Source organism: Lithobates pipiens, unplaced genomic scaffold (assembly GCF_037356315.1).
Source record: "Lithobates pipiens isolate NorthernLeopardFrog02 unplaced genomic scaffold, aLitPip1_a1.2 Scaffold_23, whole genome shotgun sequence".
Taxonomy (NCBI): domain Eukaryota; kingdom Metazoa; phylum Chordata; class Amphibia; order Anura; family Ranidae; genus Lithobates; species Lithobates pipiens.
Window position 1 is genome coordinate 267,384,701 of NW_027507785.1, and position 27,317 is coordinate 267,412,017.

A 27,317-nucleotide genomic window follows, 5' to 3' on the forward strand; every position below is an offset into this window, starting at 1 on the left:
TGGGGCACGTTCACATCTGTGCATTTTTAATTGGTACATTTTTTGGAAAGGGTCAGACTTTGACCACAGCGGGTTCCATAGACTTCAATGGAAACGTAGAGAAAATGCATCAAAAGGCAACAATAAAGCAGTACTTGCATTTTTCATGTATTTCTGCTGTGTTTTTGCTGGTTTCTTCTGCATGACAACAGGCATCAAAAATGCATCCATTGCAACCTGCAAACATGTGAACCTAGCCTTTAAACAAGGTTAAGTCACCATAATGGAAATCTATAAAGTGTTTTACTACATTTGTTTTTTCTTTCTAGTTTTAACATTCGAAAAGGAAAACTATGGGGTTGATTTACTAAAACTGGAGTGCAAAGTCTGGAGCAGCTTTGCATAGCAGAAATACATTTCTGATCCTAATCAGCTGGCAATGAGTGTAGCCCTCCAAAAATGCAAATAATCAGTGACAACTATCAGTGAAAATAAAAAATGTGAAATGAAAAATGAAAATCAAAAGCAGATATCAGTGAAAGAAACAAAGCTGCTACTTTAGTGAGAATAATGCTTATAAGAATAAATTATACCTCCAAACGTGTACTGCAAAAATATTTCAAAGATAATTTAAGTAGCGCTCATAACAATGTAACAAATGTGCAAAGTGAAAATACTCAATTTATCACCCCGTGATGCAGTGATATAGAGAACTAAAGTCCATTAAACAGAATGTTGAAAATCACAGAAAGGAATCAATCTTCACAAACTCCTTCAGACTTCCACCACACCAATGTGCTTGTGACACCTCGCCCAATGGAAACGCACTCACCGACTGATGTTGCCTCCCACTTTCGTGTTTGGCAAAAAAAGCAGTATAAACCCCCCCTTGGGTCTATCCCTCGATCATTCCAGGCAAGGCTTATCCATATGTAAAAAGTAAAATACAATGCTCCACATAGCGTAATAATAACATTTAAAAATGTATTCAAACAACTCACACATCGCTTCAATATATCAACTCACATGTTAAATAAAAAATGGCAGCATCAATTATCACAGCAAACTTTCACCAAAAGATCTGGCGTTGCACTGCAGTTATAGTGGAACTCAAAGTGTGCATTATAAGCTCTCACCACTTCCCAGCCACTGCTCCCAATAAACTGAACTAAACACGAGCATCAGCGTCTTTCTGTCAATGGCGTTAGTGTCCATGTGGCCACACCCCCAACATGTTTCATCACTCTGACTTCTTCCTGGGATTATTCACGCATCAGTTTTTGTATTTTGTTTGATGTGTTCAAAGTTTTCTATAATAGGTAACATTTTTGACTCTATCATTTTCTGTCAATAATTGAATATGTGGCCCTTTTAAGAGTCACTTTATATATTACATTGAACATGTGACTATTGTGTGTATTTAAACATCTACCTCTTGGTCTTCCTCTATCTCCATGAGTAAGCTCTTTCAGGAGAAAAATGTTAGAGGGGAGGTGCCAAAAATGAGGAATTCAAAGTGGTTGTTTGCTTCAGTAAATTACGATCCATGTGATTCTATCGGAGTGTGGGTAATTCCTTTCTGTTTGTTCCAGTTGAACATGAGTCACACTCACTCTTCTGCTGAACCATATACCTGCAGTTTTTTTTAAATTTAAAACAGAGAAACTGGTCCACAAGGACCTCAACAACAGAGATCATACTTTAGCAGTTGTACATTCAGAGATACATCTATACAGATAGATTTCCCATCAACATAAAACAATAAAATGGTTTCTGTGCGTGGGTTAAGCGGGTGTAAGCTCTATTTGGGACCATGATGGTCCCGCCTGTGTAAAATATGATTTGGTGTGCCTGGGAAATGGAAGTGATAGGTTTCCTTGGACCTGTGGATTCCGCCTCCCTTCTAATTTTCCCTTTTATCATAGAAAATAAAACATGGAGAATGGTATAGTACTGCAGGTGGTGAAGAGGCAGGGCAAGGCCCAAGAAAGAAGAAAAGGAGAGAAGAATGTGGGGGGGGGGGCGTACGGGGTAAGGGGGGGGGTTGGTAGGGGAAGTGCATTCGAACATGGATTCGGGTGGTTGTCCCTTCAGGGCAGCGTTACCCCCTCTTAAGCATTCAGAAGTCAAGAGTCGAAACAATAGCGGGATAGCAGGAGTCAATTAGTCAGGTTGCTAATCAGTCCCTCTGAGGCTTTGTCCCTTGTCAGAGTACCTAAATGTGTTCCACAACTGCCACGTTTTGAAATATGGTTTCTGCCGATGTTGGTTAGTGAGGATCAAGTCCTCCATCTGGCTAATCTCGTCCACTTTTGTGGAGCCATTGGGTAATAGTCGGTGGGTGTGGGGATTTCCAGTTAAGTGGGATGCAGGCCTTGGCTGCGTCTAGGAGGTGTCGGATCACGGATTTCTCTTATATTCACTGACCGACACAGCTCCTCTCTGTAACAAATGGGTTGTTAGCTCTATCACTGGGAGAATACTAGGTATAGTTGTAATACAACACTCAGAACTCTCAGTTCCGCCCAGGGGGCGGTCCCTCAGGCTACAAACTCCCACCCTGCAAAGCAGCCTCAGTTTTATTTTGCCTAGCAAAGGAGAAAGACCTAGGAATCCTGCGGGCCCATCGGTCCATGCTTTTGTACGCAGAAGCTTGGGTTTTTGTGCAAGATGAATGATCCTGTGATCTTCTATCAAAAGCCGGCTGGGTGACAGGCTGGATACCCTTATCCTTGTAGTCTCCCCAGTCTGGCCATCGAGCATGTGCAGGTCGCAGCTACAGCTCGGCAGGCCACGGCATACCTCAACTCCAGAGGTGGTCGGGGAGCTTTTATGCTCGGGGGTGTACATATGACCGGGCTACTGATGTCTGCGTCACAGTATGCCGAGGCCAGTAGCCTTCCCTGTACTGATCAGGAGTAGGTCTACAATGTAATGTCTCCTAGCTCTTCAGGACTGGTAAGTATGGCTCTCCCTGTCCCGGCAGGGCTGAGCAGCTGGGCATTCCCTTCTCTTCTCTGCCCTGTCCCTATCTTCCCTCCCCCCCTCACGGGGGGGGGGGGGGCTGCTACATGGGTACTGAGCAGTGTGTGTGTGTCCCTGAGGGCTCTCACCTGGGATCTGGCGGGCTGGTGGTGCCTGGATCCCACGTGCTTAACTCCCGGGAGGTGTCTGTGAGGTCTGCCTGTGTTGTCGGTACAGCGCTGTGTCTCTGCCACATGTTTGTCTCTGTCTCTCATGGAGCTGGCTGGCAGCTATTTTTGGTGTGGGCAAGGGCAGCATGCTTCTGGGCTTCAAGTTGCCATTTTCCCAGTGCTTTCCTATTCAGGACACTGGTGGCCATTTTCTAGAAGCCTGAGTATGTTTTAGTGTTCTAGCAGCATCTACATGTGCCCCCAGCTTCCTGTTTGTCATTACTGGACGCTGGGCAGCCCTTCTATGTAGTCTGAGCACGTTTTTCAGATCGTTCAGTGATCGTTCATCGATCATTCTGATGGACTTCCACTGACACAGTTTTGGTTCCTCTGCACCTGGGAGCACTAGGGATCTACAGGCACTGCTGTGAACAGCGCAGAACTCCTCAGGGCATTGAGTCCGGCGGGTTAGAACCCCTCAGTCAGCGGCAGCAAGGAGGGTGGAACTGTCACTGTCCTAAGTCCCCTTCAGGTGGCAGACAGTGTAGAGTCAGCGTGGCTTCAGAAACTGGTGTTTCTTCCCCCGAAATCCAGGCAATTGCAACCGGGTCACCATGGACACCCTGACGGCGGTCCTCAATTTGTTCGTTGCCAAGATGGAGGCGGTGCGTGGGAAGAAAGATGCTAAAAAGCACCCCCTGCCCCCCCGTCCTCTGGGGAGAGCTCTGACACAGACTCGGGTCCTGCTGAGGCCAGTGACCCCTGCTCTGTCTTGTCGGACGACGCTGACCAGGACCGTTTGGACAGTGAGGATGAGTCCCCGTCCGGGCGCAACAAAGCGCTTATTGGAGCACTTATCACAGCTGTGCATGATACCCTGAAGATTCGGGAGCCAGCGGATCCATCTGCTGATGTACCGGTCCCTTTTGGGTCCCGCAAGCCAGCACGTTTACCTAAGGTGTTCCCGTATCTGACTTATTTTGACAAGTTCATTTACAAGGAATGGGGTCGCCCGCAACTGACCTTTTCGGTCCCCAAATACATGGCGGTGCGTTACCCCTTTGAGGAAAGCCTTCTCAAGAAATGGTCAGCTCCTCCGGTCATGGACCCCCCAGTATCCAGGTTAAATAAAGTAACCACGATCCCCGTTGAGGGGGCTCCTGCATTCAAGGATCCCACGGACAGGAAGGCCGAGGCGGGGGCTCGTTCCTTGTTTACGGTTGTGGGGTCTGCCGTGCGATCTGTACTGGCATCCTCACTTGTGTCGCAGACACTGACTGAGTGGGCAAAACTTTTGCACCACGAATTGGGAGAGCAACAGGCTTCTCCTGTCTGCATGGAACTAGTAGACCAACTAATGCAAGGCCTTAAGTACGTCTGTGATGCGGCCCTGGATACTCTCCCTCTGTTATCCAGGACTTCAGTGTCAGCTGTAGTGCTGAGGCACCTAATTTGGCTAAAACGCTGGTCTGCTGACCAGGCATCCAAAAAAGCCCTGACGGATCTTCATTTCCTTGGTGACCGGCTCTTTGGAGCCTCAGATGACATTATTAAAAATGCCACAGGTGGTAAGAGTACACTACTCCTACAGACCAGGAAAGCTAAGGAGCCACGTCGTAGGCAAGGTCCATCTTTTTCCATTTACAAAGGGCTTTTTCATCCGCCTGGAGTTTGACAACATCCCCAGCCCAACAGGATGCCCGCGGACGGTCAAAAAAATCCCTGGAACCGCAAGCCTAACAAGCCTGCGAATAAAAGTGCTACCGCATGAAGGTTTGCAGCCCGGTGGTCCTCCCGGTTATCCGACCAATGGATCTGCGATCTGATTTCCACAGGCTACAAGATAGAGTTTCTCTCTTGGCCGCCAAACAGAGTCTTCCCCTCCAGCATACCCGTATCCCCAGTTCGCCGGGGGGCCCTGTTGGGGGCGCTAAGGGATTTGCTGAATCGTGGGGTGATTGTACCGGTTCCGGACTCGGAACACTTCCAGGGATTCTACTCAAATCTGTTTGTGGTTCCCAAGGAGGAAGGGGTACGTCTGATCTTGGACCTAAAAGCCCTCAATCACTTTGTGAAAGTGCAGAGGTTCAGAATGGAATCAGTTCGCATAGTAGTCTCTGCACTCCATCAAGGGGACTCTCTGGCGTCCTTAGACATCCAGGATGCGTACCTGCACATACCCATATCCAGTTTTGGCGTTGCTGCGACAACGTGGGATCGCGATCGTGGGATACCTAGACGATCTCCTCCTGAGAGCATCTTCCACCTCAGAATTAGAGGAGGATGTGGCGATCACCATGCAGACCCTGCAAGAATTTGGGTGGCTGTTGAACCTCAAAAAGTCAGCGATTGTGCCGACCCAGCGTCTGGAGTACCTAGGTTTGCTGTTGGACTCCAGGGAAGCGAGAGTTTTTCTCCCTTCAGACAAATTGCAGACTCAGATGACAGATCCGCGGTCAAACTGCTGATGAACCCGCAAGTGGTCGTCACTCCGTTTTTGCATGCGAGTACTGGGACTCATGGTAGCCTTCTTCAAGGCAGTACCTTATGCCCAGTTCCACACCAGAGTCCTGCAGAAGGAGATTTTGACAAAATGGGACAAATCTCAGTTGTCCCTGGATTGACAGATCCAGGTGAGCTAGTCAGTCAGAGACTCACTGATCTGGTGGTTGAGGTCCCTGGTGATTCAGTCCGGAAAATCATTCCTTCCTCTGAAATGGACGGTGATCACAACGGACACCAGTCTATCCGGCTGGGGTGGATTGATGGGGGTTCAGTCGGCTCAGGGCCGTGTGCACAGCGGTCCTATTTCCCGGTAGAGGAAGACACCTGAGGGGCTGAATGGTCCCCCTCTGAACCCTGAGCCATTGAGACAAGCTAGCCTACATCTCGTGCTGTTGGAGAGGAGATAGGAATTGGCCAACCTGATTTAAGAGATTATGGTGCAAAATCACCTCCTGTTGCTGTCTTACACCATAAATATTTGAAGCCCTTATGCTAATCGCAGGCTCCTATACATACAAGAGTGTGATGTCGATGTGAAAATCACTCTATCTGCCTAGAGAAATACTTCCTTGTTTGTCCTCTTTTTCTTCCTGCATATTTTTCTTGGGGTACTCCCATGAAGAAATAAAATTGATAAAGCTCCTGAGGAAGCGTTGATTAAAACACGAAACATGTAGAGCGCCAGAATATATCTAAGATTGGTTCTGTAATCAATACCCTGTCTATTGTAATCTTTTTTTATATTGAGTATTAATGTACATTTTTTCATTCTCTGGGTTTATATACCTAATGGAAACAGATATGGATACTGCTTAAAATGTACTAATTTAGACAGGATATGAAACCGTACTTGATATGTTTTATACTAATTTTTATTCTTTATAAATACATTTTTTTTTTTATGTTAAATATATTATTTTTTCCTTGTTTTTCCCTTTTGTATATTTAAAGATACTATTATGCCTAAAAAGTCCAACACAACCAACACTTTTTTTTTAGGTTTTTTTTGTGTGTGTTTTTCCCCTTCCCCGTTTTTTTCCCCCTCTTTTCATTTTACTTCAAGTTATTCAAAGGACGTGGCATTTGGATTTTTTATTTTTCAGCATATCCACAGAACCACCCTGTGATAGATACACATTACTTTTATTGTTAAGTCTTTAAACAGAACTGCAGGAGATGATTTCTTGTGATGTGACCAAGGCAAAGGCAGAGATGAAGTGAGCTGAACAGCTTTAAGTAGGCAGGTCAGATGAGCAGGTTCAGGGACAGCTGGGTAACTGTGGTGAGAGATGAGAGCTGGCAATTAGCCGACAGCTGAGCAGCCAGCCCAGAGAAGGAAGGGCTAAGCCAGCCCTGACAGTTAGTCCAGGAGTCTTCTGTGTCAACCGGTAGTTCAAGAGAGAGCAGGGCAGTCATTCCATGGGTTTAGGTGACTGTTGTCTGATTCATGTGGACAGCTGAGGGTCACCAAAACAGCCGGCCTGGGTAGCTGCTGCAGGGGGCTGCTTAAGGGGGATACTGACAAAGGTTGCCTTCGGGGTGTATGAGAGGTGGTAGGAAGTCACTGTGTGGGTGACCTCCGCAGAAAGTGCCCAGCCCAAGAGTATGGGGGCAGGATATCGATGATCCTTACTTGTTCGGTCAGGGGTGCTCCCAACAAGGCAGGTGGGGGGGTGATTGTCAGGGATGGGTGGCTCAGGGCCTATTCACGTGGTGCGCCTCCAGACACGGACTGGTGCCTCCATCTGCGTCGTTGCTGGTGGTGCGGCAGGGGACCGCAGTATGCTGAAGCGCCCGATCTGCCCAATTGGCGCGGGAGGATCTGTAGCTAGTCAGGAACTGGAATTGGCTCCTGGCTTAAAAAGCGGAAACATGCTGGTAGGTGGTTTGAAGCGTGAATGCACCGGATTCTCTGCGGAAGGTCACTGAGAGGGGATATCCCCAGCGATATGTGAAGCCATACTGTTTGGCCAGATCCAGGAGTGGATGTAGCAGGGCTCTGTGTCAGAGTTGATCTGGACAGGTCTTTCAGTATTCTGACTTGCAAACAACCATGCTCCCATGCACGTCTCAGGATTTTTTCCTTCTGGGTGTAGCGGTGCAGTCTACAAATAACCTCCCGCGGTCTACTTGGGTCAGTAGGCCTGGGGCCTAAGGCTCTGTGCACCCTATCCAGGATGATATCTGCCTCTGGATCCTCGAGTATGGTCCAGAAGATCTCCTTGACTGCGTCCCCCACTATCTCTGTCTCTGCTGTCTCCGGGATGCCTCGGAGCCACAGATTATTGCCGCGGTTCCGGTCCTTGCTATCTTCCAGGTGCAACCGAAGCGCCACTGCGGTGTCCCGGTGCTGGTCACGGGACTGCTCCAGCGCCAACACCCGGACCTCCAGAGAAGATGCCAATGTCTCTCCCGTGATTACCCGGTCCACCAGACTAGACATCTCCCCTCTCACTTCTTGTATGTCCTGCCTGTGGGTCTCTTCTAGGTGGGGGATCAGGGCTTCTATGGCCGACTGGGTTGGGAGGGCTTGCAACATCTCCCTGATGTCTTGGTCTAGTATGGAGGCATCTGGCTGCTAGGGGCATGACGGGGGGATGGCTTGTTGGGGCTCTGTGGGGCCGCCTGGGGAGCAGTCAGGCAGTGTCGGGCATCTGGCAGGAACTCACCAGGGTCTGAAGTGTGGGCCTTCTGTGTACCTCCATGTGCTGGGCCGCGTGGTGCCACCACTCTAGCTCTGGGAGATTTCTCCTGTAGCAGCCTAAAATAGCGGTGGATTTCTCCCAAAATCTTGCTGGAGGGGGTCCCCCGCGTTGCTGCTCTGGTCCTGTACTTCTTAGCTGAGCTTATACCAGTTTGGAGGTATATCTTGCTGGGGCATGAGGGTTCAGGCTAATGTAAAAAGCAGCCTCACTCAGCCATGTCCAGGCCACGCCCCATATACCTGTAGTTTATAACTTTGAACCAACCTTGAACTATCCATAAAGCATTGTGGTCAGCTGTTGTCATGTTGAGTATTTGATGTTTTTATTGTGCTTTTATTGCTTTTACTAATCTTTAAACGGGTACAGCTACCTTATATACTTGTTTGAACTGCTCATTAGGCATACCTTTCTGGTGATCAAGAAGTCTGGATCCTATGTTTTGTTTTTGTTTCTTTCACTAGATTTGAAATCTACAGTGCCTTGAAAACGTATTCATACCCCTTGCAGTTTTTCACATTTTGTCAAGTTACAACCAAAAATGTAAATTTGCTTTATTGGGATTTTATGTGATAGACCAGAAAAGATAGACAGAAAGTGGCACACAATTGTGAAGTGGAAGAAAAATGATACATGGTTTTCAAAATTTTTTACAAATAAATACAGTATGTGAAAAGTGTGGCGTGCATTTGAATTCAGCCCTCCCCGAGTCAATATTTTGTAGAACTACATTCAATTACATCTGCAAGTCTATTTGGGTGTGTCTCTACCAGCTTTACACATCTACAGACCAGAGACCAGAGCACCTTCTTCCACATGTTTGCTGTGTCCCCCCACATGCAGGGCCATCTTTAATATTGATTGGACCCTGGGCAAACATTTTAATGCCCCCCCCCAGCTAGACTCAAAATGTCTTTTACTGCAGCAGATCAGGTAGCGATTGTGATTGGTTGATAGAGGTTACAGCACATCATTTCTGCTTGCTGATTGGTTGCTAGAGGTTACAAAACATTACCGCTCATTAATTGGTTTCTAGAGCTTACTGCAAATCATTATTGCTCACTGATGGGTTGCTAGAGGTTACTGCACATCATAACTTCTGCATCAAATTGTGGGTGTGGCTAAACTGCACTAGCATTGAGGGGTGCACTATGTACAGAGTGCATAGTTGAAAGGTGTGCTACATACACACAGGGTTGAAGGGTGCACTATGTACAGAATGCAGCATTCAGGAGTATGCTAGGTACAGAGTGCAGGGTTGGGGGGATGCTAGGTGCAGAGTGCAAGGTTGAGAGGTGCGCTATGTGCAGAATTCTGCGTTGAGGGGTACGCTACTTTCAGAGTGCAGGATTGAGGGGAACACTATGTGCAGAGTGCAAGGTTCATGGGTGCGCTACATACAGAGTGCAGGGACAGGGGTGAGCTATGTGCAGGTGGTGAGGGGTGGGTACAGAGTGCAGGTGGTGAGGGGTGGGTACAGAGTACAGGTGGTGAGGGGTGGGTACAGAGTGCAGGGAGGGGGTGAGGGGTGGGTGCAGAGTGCTGGGGGTGAGGGGTGGGTGCAGAGTTCCGGGGGTGAGGGGTGGGTGCAGAGTGCAGGGGGTGAGGGGTGAGTGCAGAGTGCAGGGAGGGGGTGTGGGGTGGGTGCAGAGTGCAGGGAGGGGGTGTGGGGTGGGTGCAGAGTGCAGGGAGGGGGTGAGGGGTGGGTGCAGAGTGAAGGGAGGGGGTGAGGGGTGGGTGCAGAGTGCAGGTGGTGAGGGGTGAGTGCAGAGTGCAGGTGGGTGCAGAGTGCAGGGGGTGTGGGGTGGGTGCAGAGTGCAGGGAGGGGTGGGGCAGAGTGTAGGGGGTGAGGGTTGGGTGCAGAGTGCAGAGGGGGAGGGTTGGGTGCAGAGTGCAGGGGAGGGTGCACAGTGCGGGGGGGGGTGAGGGGAGGGTGCAGAGTGCAGGGAGGGGGTGAGGGGAGGGTGCAGAGTGCAGGGAGGGGGTGAGGGGAGGGTGCAGAGTGCAGGGGGTGAGGTGGGTGCAGAGTGCAGGGAGGGGGCGAGGTGGGTGCAGAGTGCAGGGGGTGAGGGGTGGGTGCAGAGTGCAGGTGGTGAGATGAGTGCAGGGGGCGAGGGGTGGGTGCAGAGTGCAGGTGGTGAGGGGTGGGTGCAGAGTGCAGGGGTTGAGGTGGGTGCAGGTGGTGAGGGGTGGGTGCGGAGTGCAGAGGGTGAGGTGGGTGCAGAGTGCAGGTGGTGAGGTGGGTTCAGAGTGCAGGGAGGTAGTGAGGGGTGGGGGCAGAGTGCAGGGAGGTGTTGAGGGGTGGGTGCAGAGTGCAGGTGGTGAGGGGTGGGTACAGAGTACAGGTGGTGAGGGGTGGGTACAGAGTGCAGGGAGGGGGTGAGGGGTGGGTGCAGAGTGCTGGGGGTGAGGGTTGGGTGCAGAGTTCCGGGGGTGAGGGGTGGGTGCAGAGTGCAGGGGGTGAGGGGTGAGTGCAGAGTGCAGGGAGGGGGTGTGGGGTGGGTGCAGAGTGCAGGGAGGGGGTGTGGGGTGGGTGCAGAGTGCAGGGAGGGGGTGAGGGGTGGGTGCAGAGTGAAGGGAGGGGGTGAGGGGTGGGTGCAGAGTGCAGGTGGTGAGGGGTGAGTGCAGAGTGCAGGTGGGTGCAGAGTGCAGGGGGTGTGGGGTGGGTGCAGAGTGCAGGGAGGGGTGGGGCAGAGTGTAGGGGGTGAGGGTTGGGTGCAGAGTGCAGAGGGGGAGGGTTGGGTGCAGAGTGCAGGGGAGGGTGCACAGTGCAGGGGGGGGTGAGGGGAGGGTGCAGAGTGCAGGGAGGGGGTGAGGGGAGGGTGCAGAGTGCAGGGAGGGGGTGAGGGGAGAGTGCAGAGTGCAGAGGGTGAGGTGGGTGCAGAGTGCAGGGAGGGGGCGAGGTGGGTGCAGAGTGCAGGGGGTGAGGGGTGGGTGCAGAGTGCAGGTGGTGAGATGAGTGCAGGGGGCGAGGGGTGGGTGCAGAGTGCAGGTGGTGAGGGGTGGGTGCAGAGTGCAGGGGTTGAGGTGGGTGCAGGTGGTGAGGGGTGGGTGCGGAGTGCAGAGGGTGAGGTGGGTGCAGAGTGCAGGTGGTGAGGTGGGTTCAGAGTGCAGGGAGGTAGTGAGGGGTGGGGGCAGAGTGCAGGGAGGTGTTGAGGGGTGGGTGCAGAGTGCAGGTGGTGAGGGGTGGGTGCAGAGTGCAGGGAGGGGGTGAGGGGTGGGTGAGGGGTGAGTGCAGTGGGTGAGGGGTGAGTGCAGAGGGTGAGGGGTGGGTGCAGAATGCAGGGAGGGGGTGAGGGGTGGGTGCAGAGTGCAGGTGGTGAGGGGTGGGTGCAGAGTGCAGGGGTTGAGGTGGGTGCAGGTGGTAAGGGGTGGGTGCGGAGTGCAGAGGGTGAGGTGGGTGCGGAGTGCAGAGGGTGAGGGGTGGGTGCAGAGTTCAGGGATGGGGTGGGTGCAGAGTGCAGGGAGGGGGTGAGGGGTGGGTGCAGAGTGCAGGGGGGTGAGGGGTGGGTGCAGAGTGCAGGTGGTGAGGGATGGGTGCAGGGTGTGAGGGGTGAGGGGTGGGTGCAGAGTGCAGGGAGGGGGCGAGGTGGGTGCAGAGTGCAGGGAGGGGGCGAGGTGGGTGCAGAGTGCAGGGAGGGGGCGAGGTGGGTGCAGAGTGCAGGGAGGGGGCGAGGTGGGTGCAGAGTGCAGGGGGTGAGGGGTGGGTGCAGAGTGCAGGTGGTGGGTGCAGAGTGCAGGGGGTGAGGGGTGGGTGCAGAGTGCAGGGGGTGAGGGGTGGGTGCAGAGTGCAGGGGGTGAGGGGTGGGTGCAGAGTGTAGGTGGTGAGGTGGGTGCAGAGTGCAGGTGGTGAGGTGGGTGCAGGTGGTGAGGTGGGTGCAGAGTGCAGGGAGGGGGTGAGGGGTGGGTGCAGAGTGCAGGGGGTGAGGGGTGGGTGCAGAGTGTAGGTGGTGAGGTGGGTGCAGAGTGCAGGTGGTGAGGTGGGTACAGGTGGTGAGGTGGGTGCAGAGTGCAGGGAGGGGGTGAGGGGTGGGTGCAGAGTGCAGGGAGGTGTTGAGGGGTGGGTGCAGAGTGCAGGGAGGTGTTGAGGGGTGGGTGCAGAGTGCAGGTGGTGAGGGGTGGGTGCAGAGTGCAGGTGGTGAGGGGTGGGTGCAGAGTGCAGGGAGGGGGTGAGGGGTGGGTGCAGAGTGCAGGGAGGGGGTGAGGGGCGGGTGCAGAGTGCAGGTGGTGAGGGGTGGGTGCAGGGTGTGAGGGGTGAAGGGTGGGTGCAGGGTGTGAGGGGTGAGGGGTGGGTGCATAGTGCAGGTGGGGAGGGGTGGGTGCAGAGTGCAGGGAGGGGGTGAGGTGGGTGCTGGGTGCAGGTGGTGAGGGGTGGGTGCTGGGTGCAGGTGGTGAGGGGTGGGTGCAGAGTGCAGGGGGTGAGGTGGGTGCAGAGTGCAGGTGGGGAGGGGTGGGTGCAGAGTGCAGAGGGTGAGGTGGGTGCAGAGTGCAGGGAGGTGGTGAGGGGTGGGTGCAGAGTGCAGAGGGTGAGGGGTGGGTGCAGAGTGCAGGGAAGGGGTGAGGGGTGGGTGCAGAGTGCAGGGGGTAAGGGGTGGGTGTAGAGTGCAAGGGGGTGAGGGGTGGGTGCAGAGTGCAGGGAGGGGGTGAGGGGTGGGTGCAGAGTGCAGGTGGTGAGGGGTGGGTGCAGAGTGCAGGGGGTGAGGGGTGGGGGCAGAATGTAGGGATGCATGGCTCTCCTCCCCTCCAGATTCCAGCACAGAGCTCCACACTCCACTCCCCCCCCCCAAGTACAAGGTAAAACTTTCCTCCCTCAAAGCCCCCTCCCCCTCTGCCATTCCAGTACAGAGTTTTCCTCTGTCCCAAATGCTACTTACAGCATGTTGTCCAGTCCCCCGATGTCCGTGCAGCATGCCAGTGTGAGGCAGATTCCCCGCCCCCTTCCTCCTCTGCTCTCACAGAGCTTGTGTATATCAGACACTCCCCAGAGCGGCCATCGGGAGAGGAGCACTGTCACTTGGAAATACAGAAGCAGCGCTTCTGTTATTCCAAGTGACATTAGCAAGTAGCCGGCGGGCAGTGCAGGGCTCAAAAGGTGGGCAGCGCAGGGGCCCCAACAATGACAGGGCCCTGGGCAGCTGCCCCTTTTGCCCTGCATTAAAGACGGCCCTGTCCACATGGCTTCTCACAAACTGCAAATGAGACTTCTTATGGCTTTCCTTCAACACTGGCTTTTCTTCCTACCACTCTTCCATAAAGGCCAGATTTGTGGAGTGCACAACTAATTGTTGTCATGTGGACACATTCTCCCACCTGAGCTGTGGATCTCTGCAGCTCCTTAAGAAGTTACCATGGGCCTCTTGTGAAAAATGCTCTCCTTGCCCGGCCTGTCAGTTTAAGTGGACAGCCATGTCTTGGTAGGTTTGCAATTGTGCCATACTCTTTGCATTTTTGGATGATGGATTGAACAGTGTTCTGTTAGATGTTCAAAGCTTGGGATATTTTTTTATAACCTAAACCTGCTTTGAACTTCTCCACAACTTTATCCCTGACCTGTCTGGTGTGTTCCTTGGCCTTTACAGTGCTGTTTGTTCACTCAGGTTCTCTAGCAAACCTCTGAGGGCTTCACAGAACAGTTGCATTTATACTGAGATTAAATTACCCTATTTGCCGGCATATAAGATTACTTTTTATCCTCAAACATCCCCCAAAAATCAGGGGTCGTCTTGTATGCGGAATATAAAATGTGAACCTTTAGGTTTAGGACTACTTTACATAGTTTGTTTGGGCCAGGCTGGCCCAAAACTAATGTCCCTAATCTGTCAGCCTGCTGGAGGTACAGTAATACTGTATGTAGCTTCGGCTACATACAGTATACCTCGCTTAGTCGATCACGGCAAGCGATGTATTAATGAATACAAAGCCTGCTCGGCTTGGCTGAGTCAGAGAGGCGGGCTTATGATGTTACAATCTCTGTCAATCTGAGCAGGCTTTATATTTATTAATGGAATACAATGCTCATCGAGATTGGCTCAGCGAGGTATACTGTATGTAGCCGAAGCTACCGTATATACAGTATTACTGCACATCCAGCAGGGCTGACAGAATGGCTGGTAGACAAGACCCCATCATGCCTCCATCAGCAAGAAGAGGGAAATATGAAGCCAGTCTTAAAGAGGAGTGCCACCTTAAAAAAAAAATATTAAAAGTCAGCAGCTACAAATACTACAGCTGCTGACTTTTAATAAATGGACACTTACCTGTTCCAGGGTCCAGCAATGTCGGCAGCAGATGACGAGCAATCGCTCGTCTCTCGGCTTCCCCCACCACCATCCTCTGTCAGGGAATCGGGAAGTGAAGCGTTGTGGCTTCACTGCCCGGTTCCCTACTGTTCATGTGCGAGTCTTCACTCGCGCATGCACAGTAGGGAACCGGGCAGTGGCTATGCGTTAAGTAATATCGGAAACATGGATGAAACGCATATGAATTTCCATTATGGTTGGCAATAAAACTGTCAATTCAAAAGGGGCAAAAACAGTGTTAATTAAAACGGGACATGAGAAAGCTACAAAAGTTGTGAAAATCCTCGTACGACAGAATAAAAAAATCAGAAGTGATGTCATGTGTTGTAGTGTATTTCTATTGTATTTTCGGATGACAACTGTACTGAATAAACTCAAAAAAAATATGACCTGGTATCATACGAGAAAAGTGTTTGTGTTTGTCCAAACGAATAATATTGGATGAACTGTCATGATCAGCTCTCGAAAAGCTCTGTACCAACGATCCGATTATCATACGATTGCTTTGAAATCTGTATTTTTCGTCTGGTTTTCGGGTTCATGTGTATGGGCCATTAGCCTCCTTTGACATTTGTGCGACTTGAAAGTCGTGAGATTTTTGCTTCAACTTTGATGCGCTTTTGCTGAGTCTTGAAATGATGCCTGTGTAAACTTGAGGTCTAGGGGACTCGTCGCATCAAAGTTAGACCAAAGTAGTGCAGGGACTACTTTGAAGTGGCTATAACGCACAGATATGAATAGTATTCATTGGAAATCATGGGGTACAACTTGTCATGCGACTTTGCAGTCCTAAGTTGCAAGACAAGTTCACACAAGTGTGAAAGGGGCCTTACTCTTTAAGGGCCGGTTCACACAGCGAGGCGAGGCGAGGCGAGGCGACACGGCTCGCCTCGCCTCGCTCCCGCAAGTCGCCCCCGTTCTGTACAATGGAACCGTTCTGAGAGGAGCGACTCGAGTCGCTCCGACTCAGAAAAAAGGTTCCTGTACTACTTCGGGGCGACTTCGGGGGCGACTTGCATTGACTTCTATACAGAAGTCCTCTGCAAGTCGCCGCTGAGCTCCCCGCAGGTCGCGGCGAGGTAAGTCGGAGACGCCTCGCCGCGCCTCGCTGTGTGAACCGGCCCTAAGGGTAAAGAGGTTGTTATCCAGCTCTAATACATTTATTTCTTCTTCTGATTTGCAAACTGCTTCCAGGACAGTGACTAAAAAATTATTGAAACCACTAGCTTATTGCTACAACCACACAAATGGTATTATCACTACAAATAGTCAACACTGACGGCAGGTTTACTTTACCAGACCAATTTTGACATTTCTTACATGCATGTTAAAACCAGCTTTTTTTTGCTAGAAAATTACTGAATCCCAAGCATTGTGTGTTTTCTGAGAAGGGAGGCTCAGGATAATAAAATTATGGTCGTTTGGCATTTTTATGTCGCACAATATTGGCGCAGTCGTCTATCAAATGCAAATTTTCAGGAAAAAATACACTTAAATGCATTTGACACAATATAGTACCAATTGTTTGGTAAAATATAAAGATGATGTTGAGTCAAGTAAATCGGCACCAAACATGTCAAGATTTTAAATTTCCCAAGGTGTGAAATGGTGACAAACTACAGTGTCACAGACAATGGCTGCAGGGACCTCCTTTCTGTTACATTTTTGAGAGACTGTTTTCTTGTATTTACCCTAAAAACTATTCCTGGTTTGTTTGATTCAGAATTCTACATGCTCATGAAAGAGCAGGTCACATTGATCTCTGTTTCATGTTCTTCAATGTAGAAGCCGGACAGTCTGCTACTGAGGTCTCCTGCTATCAGGGGCGGACTGACAACTCATGGGACCCTCCGGGCAATAGGAGAAGATTATGGGGCCCCCGGGCAATAGGAGAAGATTATGGGGTCCCTGGGCAATAGGAGATTATGGAACCCCCAGGCAGTAGATTATGGGGCCACATAGTATACACACATACAGTATACACACACAGAATACACATACACACACTGAAAAAGGTACTGGAGAGGCGGGGCAGCTGTAATCTTGGGATTTTTTTTTAAAACACAGATACTTTCCCTGGTTTTATTGAGGCTGGCAACCCTGATGGGGCCCCTTAGTGGCATGGGACCCTCGGGCAGTGCCCGAGTGCCCGAATGGTCAGTCCGCCCCTGCCTGCTATAGTCTGTTGCCTACTAGGCTGAGGAGGGAGGAGAACACGGTTTGTTCAAAAGACTCATTATGCCTCATAGATTATGCATTGGGGTGTTTAATTTCCAAAATGGGGTCATTTTATGGGCGTTTCCATTGTCCTGGTGCTCCAGGGCCTTCAAAAGTGTGATAGGTCGTCATCAAATTAGATGTGTAATTCATGCTTCTAGAATGCCTAAAGGTGCTACATGGATGTTGGGCCTCTGTATGTAACCAGGCTCTGTAAAAGTCTCATACATATGGTATCGCTATTCTCAGGAGGAGTAGCAGAATGTATTCTAGGGTGTAATTGCAAGTATGCATGTGCTGTGTGAGAAAAATAAATTGTTAATATGACAATTTTGTGTAAAATAAAAAAATAAAATAAAAAAGAGAAAAAAAAAGATTCCCAAGAATTGTGGGAAAAAAATTACAACTCCAAAAACTCACCATGCCTCTTCATACTGGGGCACAGACAACATTAGTGATAAAGCACCGCTAGTCTTAGTGGCTCCTTAACCTCTTTAACCTAACCTCTTAATCACCACTAGTGTTAACCACTTCCCTGCTAGCTTCATTTATACAGTGATCATGCACTTTTATAGCACTGATCGCTGTATAAATGCCACTGGTCCCAAAAAAGATGCCCGATCTGTCCTTCGCAATGTCGCTGTCCCACTAAAAATCTCTGATCACTGCCATTACTAGTAAAACAAGAAAAATTAATAATACAAATGCCATAAATCTATCCCCTATTTTGTAGATGCTATTACTTTTGCACAAACCATTTATTTTATTTTTTACCAAAAATATGTAGAATACATATTGGCCTAAATGAAGAAATGTGTTTTTTTTTTTTTTTGCTTATTTATTATAGTAAAAAATTATTGTTTTTCAAAATTGTCTGTCTTTTTGTTTATCGGGAAAAAAAAAAAAAAACGCAGAGGTGATCAAATAGGTGAAAAAAAGAAAGCTCTATTTGTGGGAAAAAAAGGATGTCCATTTTTGTTTGGGTACAGCGTTTCACGATCGTGCAATTTTCAGTTAAAGCGACGCAGTGCCGTATCGCAAAAAAGACCTGGTCATTAAGGGGGTAAATCTTCCTTGTTACCAAGTCACAAGTTTAGAGTTCAAACATGAGTTCTGGCACTAGAATTATTACTCTCACTCTGATAAATGTTATTTGTTTTATTGTAGTTTTTTTATTTGTATTTTTTTTTTTTACATATTTACACATTTCCTGTTTAGGGTGGTGACAAACCTCTTTCAGCTAGGCTCCTGTGCGGTTATGTGACTATTGCAAAATGAGTTTCCCCTGCTTTCAGGAAGGTGATTGTTGAAAGGAAATAGTTCAACAAGGCTGGAAGCAGCAGTGCTTAGAGGCAAAAAAAAAAAAAAAAAAATTAAGAAAGGTGAAAGCAGTATAGTTACTGGAAACATAAATAACAGTTGCTTATGATACACATTTCTTTAGCAAACTGTCAAAATTAAAATGTATATCTACTTTAAGCAAATAGAACAAAAAAAAAAAAAAAAAAAAAAAATATATGTATATATATATATATATATATATATATATATATATATATATATATATATATATATATATATATATATATATATATATATATATATATATATATATATATATATATATATGATTTTTTGTTTTTGTTTTTTAGCCTAAATCCTTGTATGCAAAGTTGGGGGGCATTCTTTAGGGGGCAGTCATTTTACAGGTGTAACATTTTCAATGTGATTTCTCCTACAGTATTATAGTAAATATATTTAATGTTTCCTACTCCTAGTTTTCTCCACAACTCTAGGGCACATAGTAAGAATATTCAATAGGTAGGGGCGAGTTCTTGGTTGTTATCTGATCGATTATGTGCTTGTGCTCTGTGTCTGTAACATGACCTTTATTATGAGAGAAGGAACACATGCAAAAGGTCGCTTCCTTCATACTGTTTGGCACACTGCTTCTGAATTCGGGGTCATCAGTGACACCATAACAGGATATCTGTGCTGGATTTTGCCCATTATATACTAAATATATATTTCCTAGCACATCCCCGTTTGAACATCCTTTTTTTTTTTTTTTTTTTTTTTTTTTTTTTTTTTACTATTCTAAAATAGATCACTTTGAATTTCTAGGTTGTGATCTCATTGTTGGAGGGACTGAAGTCTTTTCAGAAAGTTGTTCTGAACAGTAAGAAGAAAATGAAAATGCCGCTCTCCAGACCTGTTGTAGTAGGAGCTGCAATGATGCTGGCGCTGTTCGTGGCAGTGTTTTGGTAAGCAACTTCTTTGCCTATCTTTATCTATTTTGGTACAATGTCGTATTTGTTTTGCATGGCTTTGTTTGCTCCAGTTGTGCTGAAATGTTTTGTCATGCCATCATTGTGGGCCAATTCACACCATAGAAACGCAGTCCAGGTGCGTCTTTAGATGCTTTTCTGCATGCGTGTTTTTGGTATGTTTTTGATGCAGTTTAGTGCACCCCCCCCCCCCCCCCCCTTTATTCTTAACCTTACATAAGGAAATGTGTGTTCCAGTGCGTTATTGATGATTTTAACAGCCTTCCAGACTGTGCTGAAGGTGGTTATATATTGTAAATGTGGAAGCGCTGTATAATTCTAGCATGTATACTGTATATAGAGTATCAAGCCTTGTAGGTCTGAATCTTATATGTACTGAATTGCTATCAAAAGACATTTTTGAGGCTTGATACAATTTTTGTATATGGTGCAAGGAAGGTATTGAAAAGACAGATCAAAGCAGATGAAGTGTGTTTTATTTTTTTATTTTTTGTCTATAACTTGAAAAAAAAAAAAGTTGCAAGACAATTTGGCATGTTTATTCCTAGAATCGAAATGTATATTACTTTTTTATCTGAAGAAATTAGTTATGGGTGAATAGACAGGCCCATGGTGCTCTGGTCCATAAAGGATATACAGGAGCTGCGCTGGCAATTGTGTTTTATACTCGGTTTTCCACCTCCAGCTAAAGCCAAAATCAGTCTTGCAGTGGGAGTGTCAGTCCAGTAAACTGATGAGCAAAAGGTGGGATTGGAGGGGGAAGATCTCTTGGGGGGGGGGGGGGGGGTGTCGGAACTGGAGCAGCCAGAGTCTGGGACAGTTGCATATGGCAACAAATCAGCTTCTAGCTTTCATATTCAAAGCTTATCTGAACAAGCTGAGGCTAGAGGCTGATTGGTTGCTCCATGTCCTGGCTGCTCCGGTTCTATTAGATTCCCCCCTTAATGTCAAATTATCAGTTTTCACTGATGGCTGTAATCATTTATGAAATAATAAATGTACACTTGCATATATATCTGAACGGGTGAAACAAAGGCACCATTAAAATCGGCTTCTAAAACTATGATGGACAGCTCAGACGACATATTTGTTACTCTCCAAAAAAACAAACAAAAAAAAAACAGCCTTCCAGTACAGTCCAGTGCAGTGCAAGAAAAATGCAGCATGTTCTACTTTTTTTTTTTTTTTCCTAGAACTGACTGCACTGGTGTGAACTACGCCATTGAAAACCATATAAGCTACTTTCCATGCGTTTTTGATGCAGGAAAAAAATGCACTGGACTGCATGTGGTGTAAATTGTCCCTTTTAACATGTTTTTCTCTCTCTCTATATCTAACTAATCTATAATCTATATATATATATATATATATAGAAAGATATCTAATCCATCAATCTATGTGTGTATATATAGCTATAGAGAGATTAGATATCTGTGTGTGTGTATGTATATGTGTGTGTGTGTGTGTGTATGTATGTATATATATATATATATATATATGTATATATATATATATATATATATATATATATATATATATATATATATATATATATATATATATATATATATATATTACACACATTTTTGGTGCAGTTTCTGGTGGATATCCTGTGAAAAGTATAACGGGACTTTCAATCTTTTTAGCAAGAAATAAAGCCGGATGCTGAGTCACAGCACTAGAACTTCTACTTCAGACTTGAATTGTAATGCTTACACATCACATACCATCACAGTCACAAAATATTGGAATGCAGTTGTATTTATTATGGAATATTAAAAGCAGATAACGTACAGAAAAAAATATTGGGGGGCCGCATGGGATATATGGGAAAATTACCAACGTTATTAATATATCAATATATCAAATCATTTTTTCTTCCATTTCACTCCTTTATATTAGATTCCTGTTATATACTTTTAAACAAATCTGCTCTACTGTATAGGATAAGGTGGTAGTGTTTAAACAAATTTAAATGACAAATTAAACAAAAAAAAAAAGCACCATAAAAATAAATATACATGAACTTATGATTAATTGATTAATAATCAGGCTCCATGCACACTGGAGCTCAGAAAATCTCTTTCTGGACGCTAGATTGCTGGCAGAAAACGCTGGTTGAAAAAGCGCTTTTAACAGCGTTTTGTACTAGCGTTTATGCACTTTTTTAGCGTTTATGGGCGTTTTTAATAAAAATACACTGAGGACACTCCAAAAATCCCACAATGAATTCCCAAACTCCCACAATGCATTGAAAAAATAGAACTCCAAACTTATAAACGCTTTTTTGAGCGTTTATCGTCATTTATCAATTTTTTTTAATGTATTTTTTTAGCTTTTTTGTGGTCTGAAAAACGGCACTTTGAATGCAAATTTTTGGCACTCAGAAAAAAGCCCATAAACTCCACTGCTCATTAAACACTTCAATACAGGGCACTTTCACCCCCCTTCCTTCCCAGCCCAATTTTCAGCTTTCATCGCTCTATCGCTTTCAGTGACAATTGCGCGGTCATGCTACACTGTACCCAAATGAAATTTTTATCATTTTGTTTGCACAAATAGAGCTTTATTTTGGTGTTATTTATTCACGACTCCGTTTTTTATTTTTTGCGATATAAGCGCAAAAAAAGCGGAAATTTTGAAAAAAAAACAATATTTTCTTTTTTCTATTTTAAAAGAGATCCAATAAAATCAAATTTTGTCATAAATTTAAGCCAAAATGTATTCTGCTACATGTTTTTGGTAAAAAAAAAATTCTGTTAAGTGTATAATAATTGGTTTGTGTGATCACGGACATATGTACGCAAATGATCATGTACATATGTGTGCAGGTGATCACGTACATATGTGTGCAGATAATCATTGGGACATGTGATTTTAGTGGGACATATGTGGGGGAAATGATCCCACTCCTTCTGAAGGATGTTCCTGAACGTCCTATCAGAAGTAGACGGCTCCCACCCGGCCGTATATGTGCATTGGCCGGGTGGGAAGTGGTTAAAGCTGAAAAATGTCCCTGTGTGCATGGACACATAGGCTAACATAGAGTGGAGTTTATGGGCTTTTAAAAAAAAAAACACCCAAACTCCAATAAACTGCAGTTTATCAGCTCCAGTGTGCATGGAGCCTTATTGGAATTGTTGATTTGGAGTTTGGTACGCAGAAATGCTTTGGTAGATTAAGATTGTCACAAAGATTTACTGATTTTAACTGGACAAAGCCTTTGTAAATGAGCAGTCTGATTTAAATAAGCCTGAAATCAATAAATATGGATTGTTTTTATAATTTGATATATGTGATTTTGCTCAGAAATGGTATAGAAACACTTATATTTATAAGAATTGTGTATACATTATTTTTTTTTATTTTTTTTGTGGTATATATTGTTTTTCAGTGCAATTTTTGAGTGTGACACATAGGGGTTGCTTCACTAAAAGCAAATAGACTGTGCACTTTGCAAAGTGCAGTTGCGCCGGAGCTTAGTAAATGAGGTAGAGGTTCTCTTGGAAAGAATACTCAATCACATGCAAGGACGATTTTTCCTTGCACATGATTGGAAGATGAAAGTCAGCAGAGCTTCTAGTCCAGCCTTTCTCAACCTTTTCAACACAGAGGAACCCTTAAAGTTCTGCGGTCTCAGGGAACCCCTGCTAAAAATTTGAAATCTACATCTCATGATATATTAGTGTGATGGTCAGTGGGAAGATTGGTCCGTACACTTGTAGTCATTGGGAAGAATTACCTCCTTACAGATAGCTAAAAAGATCAATGGTGTGAGTGGGAACTTATCTGAGAGGCAGAAATTGCCCAATACTGAAGAAACCCCTAGCAACCTCTGGAGGAACCCTGGTTGAGAATCACTGTTCTAGACGTTTACTAAGCTCTGAAGCAACTGCACTTTGCGAAGTGCATAGTCCCTTTGCCTTTAGTAAATGAAACCCAAAGTGTGCATTATAAAAGGCTGATAGTGCTGTATTTTTAGATCGCAATATAATTGAATATCTTAAAATATATCTTGCATACAGCAGCTTGTTTTTTTTCTTCCAGCAGGGATAAGTGTGGTTTGATATATTATGTAAGCAAAGTCTGAAATATCTGGGGTTATTTACTACGAGTGCAAAGTGCACGTGAAATTGCACTGGAAGTGCAGTTGCTGTAAATCTGAGGGGAAGCGCTGATTTTATTATCCAATCATGTGCAAGCTAAAATGATGTTTTTTTATTTTCCTTGCATGTCCCCCTCGGATCTACAGCGACTGCAATTCCAAGTGCACTTGTAGTTTGCACTTATAGTGCAAAGTGGATTTGCCTTTCGTGAATAACCCCCATGGCTTGACTGCAGACACAGGTGTATTGTAAATCCCAAGTAAATTTTTTTTTTCTTTTCTTTAACCACTTCCCGACCGGCGCACGCCGATGTACGTCAGCAGAATGGCACAGGCAGGCATATTGGCGTACAGGTACGTCCAATTTTAAATGCCACCCTGCCATCGCGAGCACGCTGCCGGCGGCATCCTCACATGCCGGTCGGAACCCCCGTGAGTCCGGTCGCAGGTCCCGCGGACTCCATCGCCGCGGGCATACCCACGATTGTCTCAGGGGACGGCTGAACTGGGAGATGCCGTTGTAAACAGCATCTCCCCGTTCTGCCCAGCAACAAATGACACTGATCTCTGCTCCATGTGATTGGAGCAGAGATCAGTGTTCACTAAAAGAAAGCCCAGCCCCCCACAGTTAGTAACACACCCCTAGGAACACTTAACCCCTACACTGCCACCCACTGGTTAACCCCTTCACTGCCAGTGTCATTTACACAGGAATCACTGCATTTGTATAGCAGTGATTGCTGTATAAATGACAATGGTCCCAAAAAGTGTCAAAAATGTCCGGTGTGTCTGCCATAATGTCGCAGTCACAATAAAAATCGCTGATCGCCGCCATTACTAGTAAAATAAAAATAATTAATAAAAATTTCATAAAACTATCCCCTATTTTGTAAACGCTATAACTTTTGCGCAAACCAATCAATAAACGCTTATTGCGATTTTTTTTATTTTTTTATTTTACCAAAAATATGTAGAAGAATACGTATCGGCTTAAACTGAGGGAAAAAACGTTTTTTTAAATATATTTTTGGGGGATATTTATTATAACAAAAAGTAAAAAATAATGCGTTTTTTTTCAAAATTGTCGCTCTATTTTTGTTTAGAGCGCAAAAAATAAAAACCGCAGGGGTGATCAAATACCACCAAAAGAAAGCTCTATTTGTGGCAAAAAAAGGACGTCAATTTTGTTTGGGAACCACGTCGCACGACTGCGCAATTGTCAGTTAAAGTGACGCAGTGCCGAATCGCAAAAAAGTGGTCTGGTCTTTGGCCAGCAAAATGGTCCGGGGCTGAAGTGGTTAAATAAAATTCCAGGTATAATGTCTTAACAGATGTAGGAAATGAGCTTCACACAACAGGTAACCTTTAAGATTGATGCTATTCATGTAGATATGAGATGCAAACAAGGCACAATAACCACTGATAAGACAAAGAGGTTTTTCAATTACATAATTGTAAGTGCAGTGCTTTATGAAACTGTGTGAGTCCCTCTCTCCAACTGCAAAACCACCATATGCCACACACATAATTAACACCAATATGCTACAGAGGATGCATCGGTATCTGCGAAGATCCTATAATGACCACAACATGATAACGCTGTTTGTATTATACTGGTAAAATGTGGTTGATGCCTTTTTAGGCCCTTTTCTTGAAGTTTGTATTTTTTAATATGACAAACTAACCCAAGCTTGTCAAATTGAATGTATAAATATATGTAAACTGTGATGTCAGAGTAATCTTTACAGAGTTTTGCTCCATGCACACTAGAGCTGCACGATTCTGGCCAAAATGAAAAATCACAATTTTTTTGCTTAGAATAAAAAGATCACGATTCTCTCAATTCTCACGATGTAAAATCTTTCACACTATACAAAAAAATGGGCTAACTTTACTGGCTATTTTTTATTTTTTTTTTAAAGTACGGTAATTAAAAAAAAATTGCATTTGAAAGATCTCTGCACAAATACAGCGTGACATAAAATATTGCAACAACCACCTTTTTATTCTCTAGCGTGGCTACTAAAAAATATATAGAATGTTTTGGAGGTTCTAAGTAATTTTCTAGCAAAAAAAATAAAAAATGATTTTAACTTGAAACCAACAAGTGTCAGAAAAAGGTTTAAGCCCCTTTCACACTGAGGCGCTTTGCAGGCACTAGAGTGCTAAAAATAGCGCCTGCAAAGCACCCTCAAACAGCCGCTTGTGTCTATCCAGTGTGAAAGCTTGAAATAGCTCAGTAGAGTTTTTTATTTATTTATTTATTTTTACTTCTCTAAAATACAGCCCATTATTTGTAATGTGCCTATGCACACAGGCGTGTAAAGAAGCGCCGTGCATTCCTCAGTAAAAAAAAAACAGAAACATCTGCATTTTTAGTCAGTAATTTATGCCTCGTGTGCGCAAATATGCACAATTGCAAACAAAGGTATGCAAATGCATTTGCATATAGTGCAGAACAAAAACGCAAGAATACGCTTTAATGCGCGAATTTTCATGAACGCATATGCGCCAAAATGAACGCAAATGCATACAAGATAAAAAGGTTTAAAAAAACAGATGCCCAAACAGGAGTATCATATGCTAGAGGCCTAATGGGGTGTGCATGGACGCATAGCATAACACTATTTAGCTTCTGGAAGCAGAAAAATAAATGCTAATAACAGCTTCTAGGAGCTTAAAAAAATTCTAGTGTGCATGGAGGCTAAAATGCCACTAGAAGCTGGCACAAAAATGCTATTATTTTTCAGCCAGCGTTTTTTTCTAGCTTTTTTTGAGCTTAACCCCCCTGACGGTATTCCCGAGTCTGACTCGGGGTGGATTTTTCATACCAAAAGCGGTATCCCCGAGTCAGACTCGGGACAGCGTCGCTGGATCCAGGAGGAGGTTTACTTACCTTCTCCTTCGGATCCAGCGTTGTCTCCCCGCTGTACGAGCGAGCCGTGTCTCGCTCGATGCATCACACCGCCGATCTCCGTGCCCTGCGAGCGTTGCGACGCACGGGCACGGAGATCGGCGCCAAATTCAAAAAGTGAAACAGACAGTATACATACAGTATAATGTAATCTTACAGATTACATTGCTGTATGTAAATATTTCACATCCCTGTTGTCCCTAGTGGTCTGCCCAGTGTCCTGCATGCAGTTTTATATAATAAAAACTGTTCTTTATGCCTGGAAACTGGAGATTGCCCATAGCAACCAAAACTGTCACTGTACATCAAAAATGATTTTAGACCAGCTAGAAAACAGAGATAATAAATTAGAATCACTCGCAGAATTGAGCGATAGCTATTTGTGGGGAGATCCGTCATCAAATACTGAAAAGTAATGACAGTGAAAATTCTGCAACTGAGCAAATTTCAGTGTTTTTGATTTGATTACATTATTGAATAATTTTTATTATTGTTATATTATTATTTGGTACAATTATTTATAATTATTTATTATATTATAATTTATGATTTAATTTTTCAAACTTTATCATACCCGGGATGTCTGCTAGACTCTGGTTTGGACAGATTTAAGAGAGTTATTCCTAAGAATTGCAGGACTACAATATAAAACGCCAAATTTTCATGCAAAATAATGGTACCGCTTTTAGCACCTAAAATCCGAAATAATCGTACCGCCAGGGAGGTTAAGAAAAATCACTAGTGTGCATGGAGCCTTAGGCGCAGTCAACCTTCTTCTTCTTTTTTTTTTTCTGCTGGAAAAACGCTCCAAGAAACTCTACAAAAATTTATTTTCTGCTCCTAGATGCTGAAGCTCAAAAATGCTAAGGCTGCATTCACACTACAGCGTTTTGCATCATGGGCAGATTTGCCGCAGACCCACTTGCGATTTGACAGCACTGTCTTGTGAATGACAAAATGCAGGACTCGGATTCAAGATGCCATTCATTTGAATGACACCTCAAATCGCGGTGTGTTTCTGCCGCGATTGTGGCGCGACAAAACACGCAGCAACTCACATTGCGGGACGCATGTCACCCCAGAGTAGCTCATGAGCTACTTTTTGGCGACACACATCTGCAGCACATTTTACCACGCGACAATCACGGCAGACCATGATTTGAGGTGTCATTCA

At 45.7% G+C, this 27,317-nt stretch overlaps 1 protein-coding gene across 5 annotated transcripts in view; it reads left to right on the top strand.

Annotated features, from left to right (window-relative positions):
• LOC143928328 (histo-blood group ABO system transferase 2-like) overlaps positions 1–27,317 on the top strand; it is a 281,371-nt gene that overhangs the window by 128,601 nt on the left and 125,453 nt on the right. For 4 of the 5 annotated variants that reach the window (XM_077453177.1, XM_077453176.1, XM_077453175.1 and 1 more), the window contains exon 2: positions 18,961–19,100. In XM_077453177.1, coding sequence (XP_077309303.1) covers positions 19,027–19,100 — 74 coding nt within the window. In that variant the 5' untranslated portion in view covers positions 18,961–19,026. Of the gene's footprint in view, positions 1–18,727; positions 18,756–18,960; positions 19,101–27,317 lie in introns of those variants that run through there. The other variant, XM_077453174.1, reaches the window with a different exon arrangement.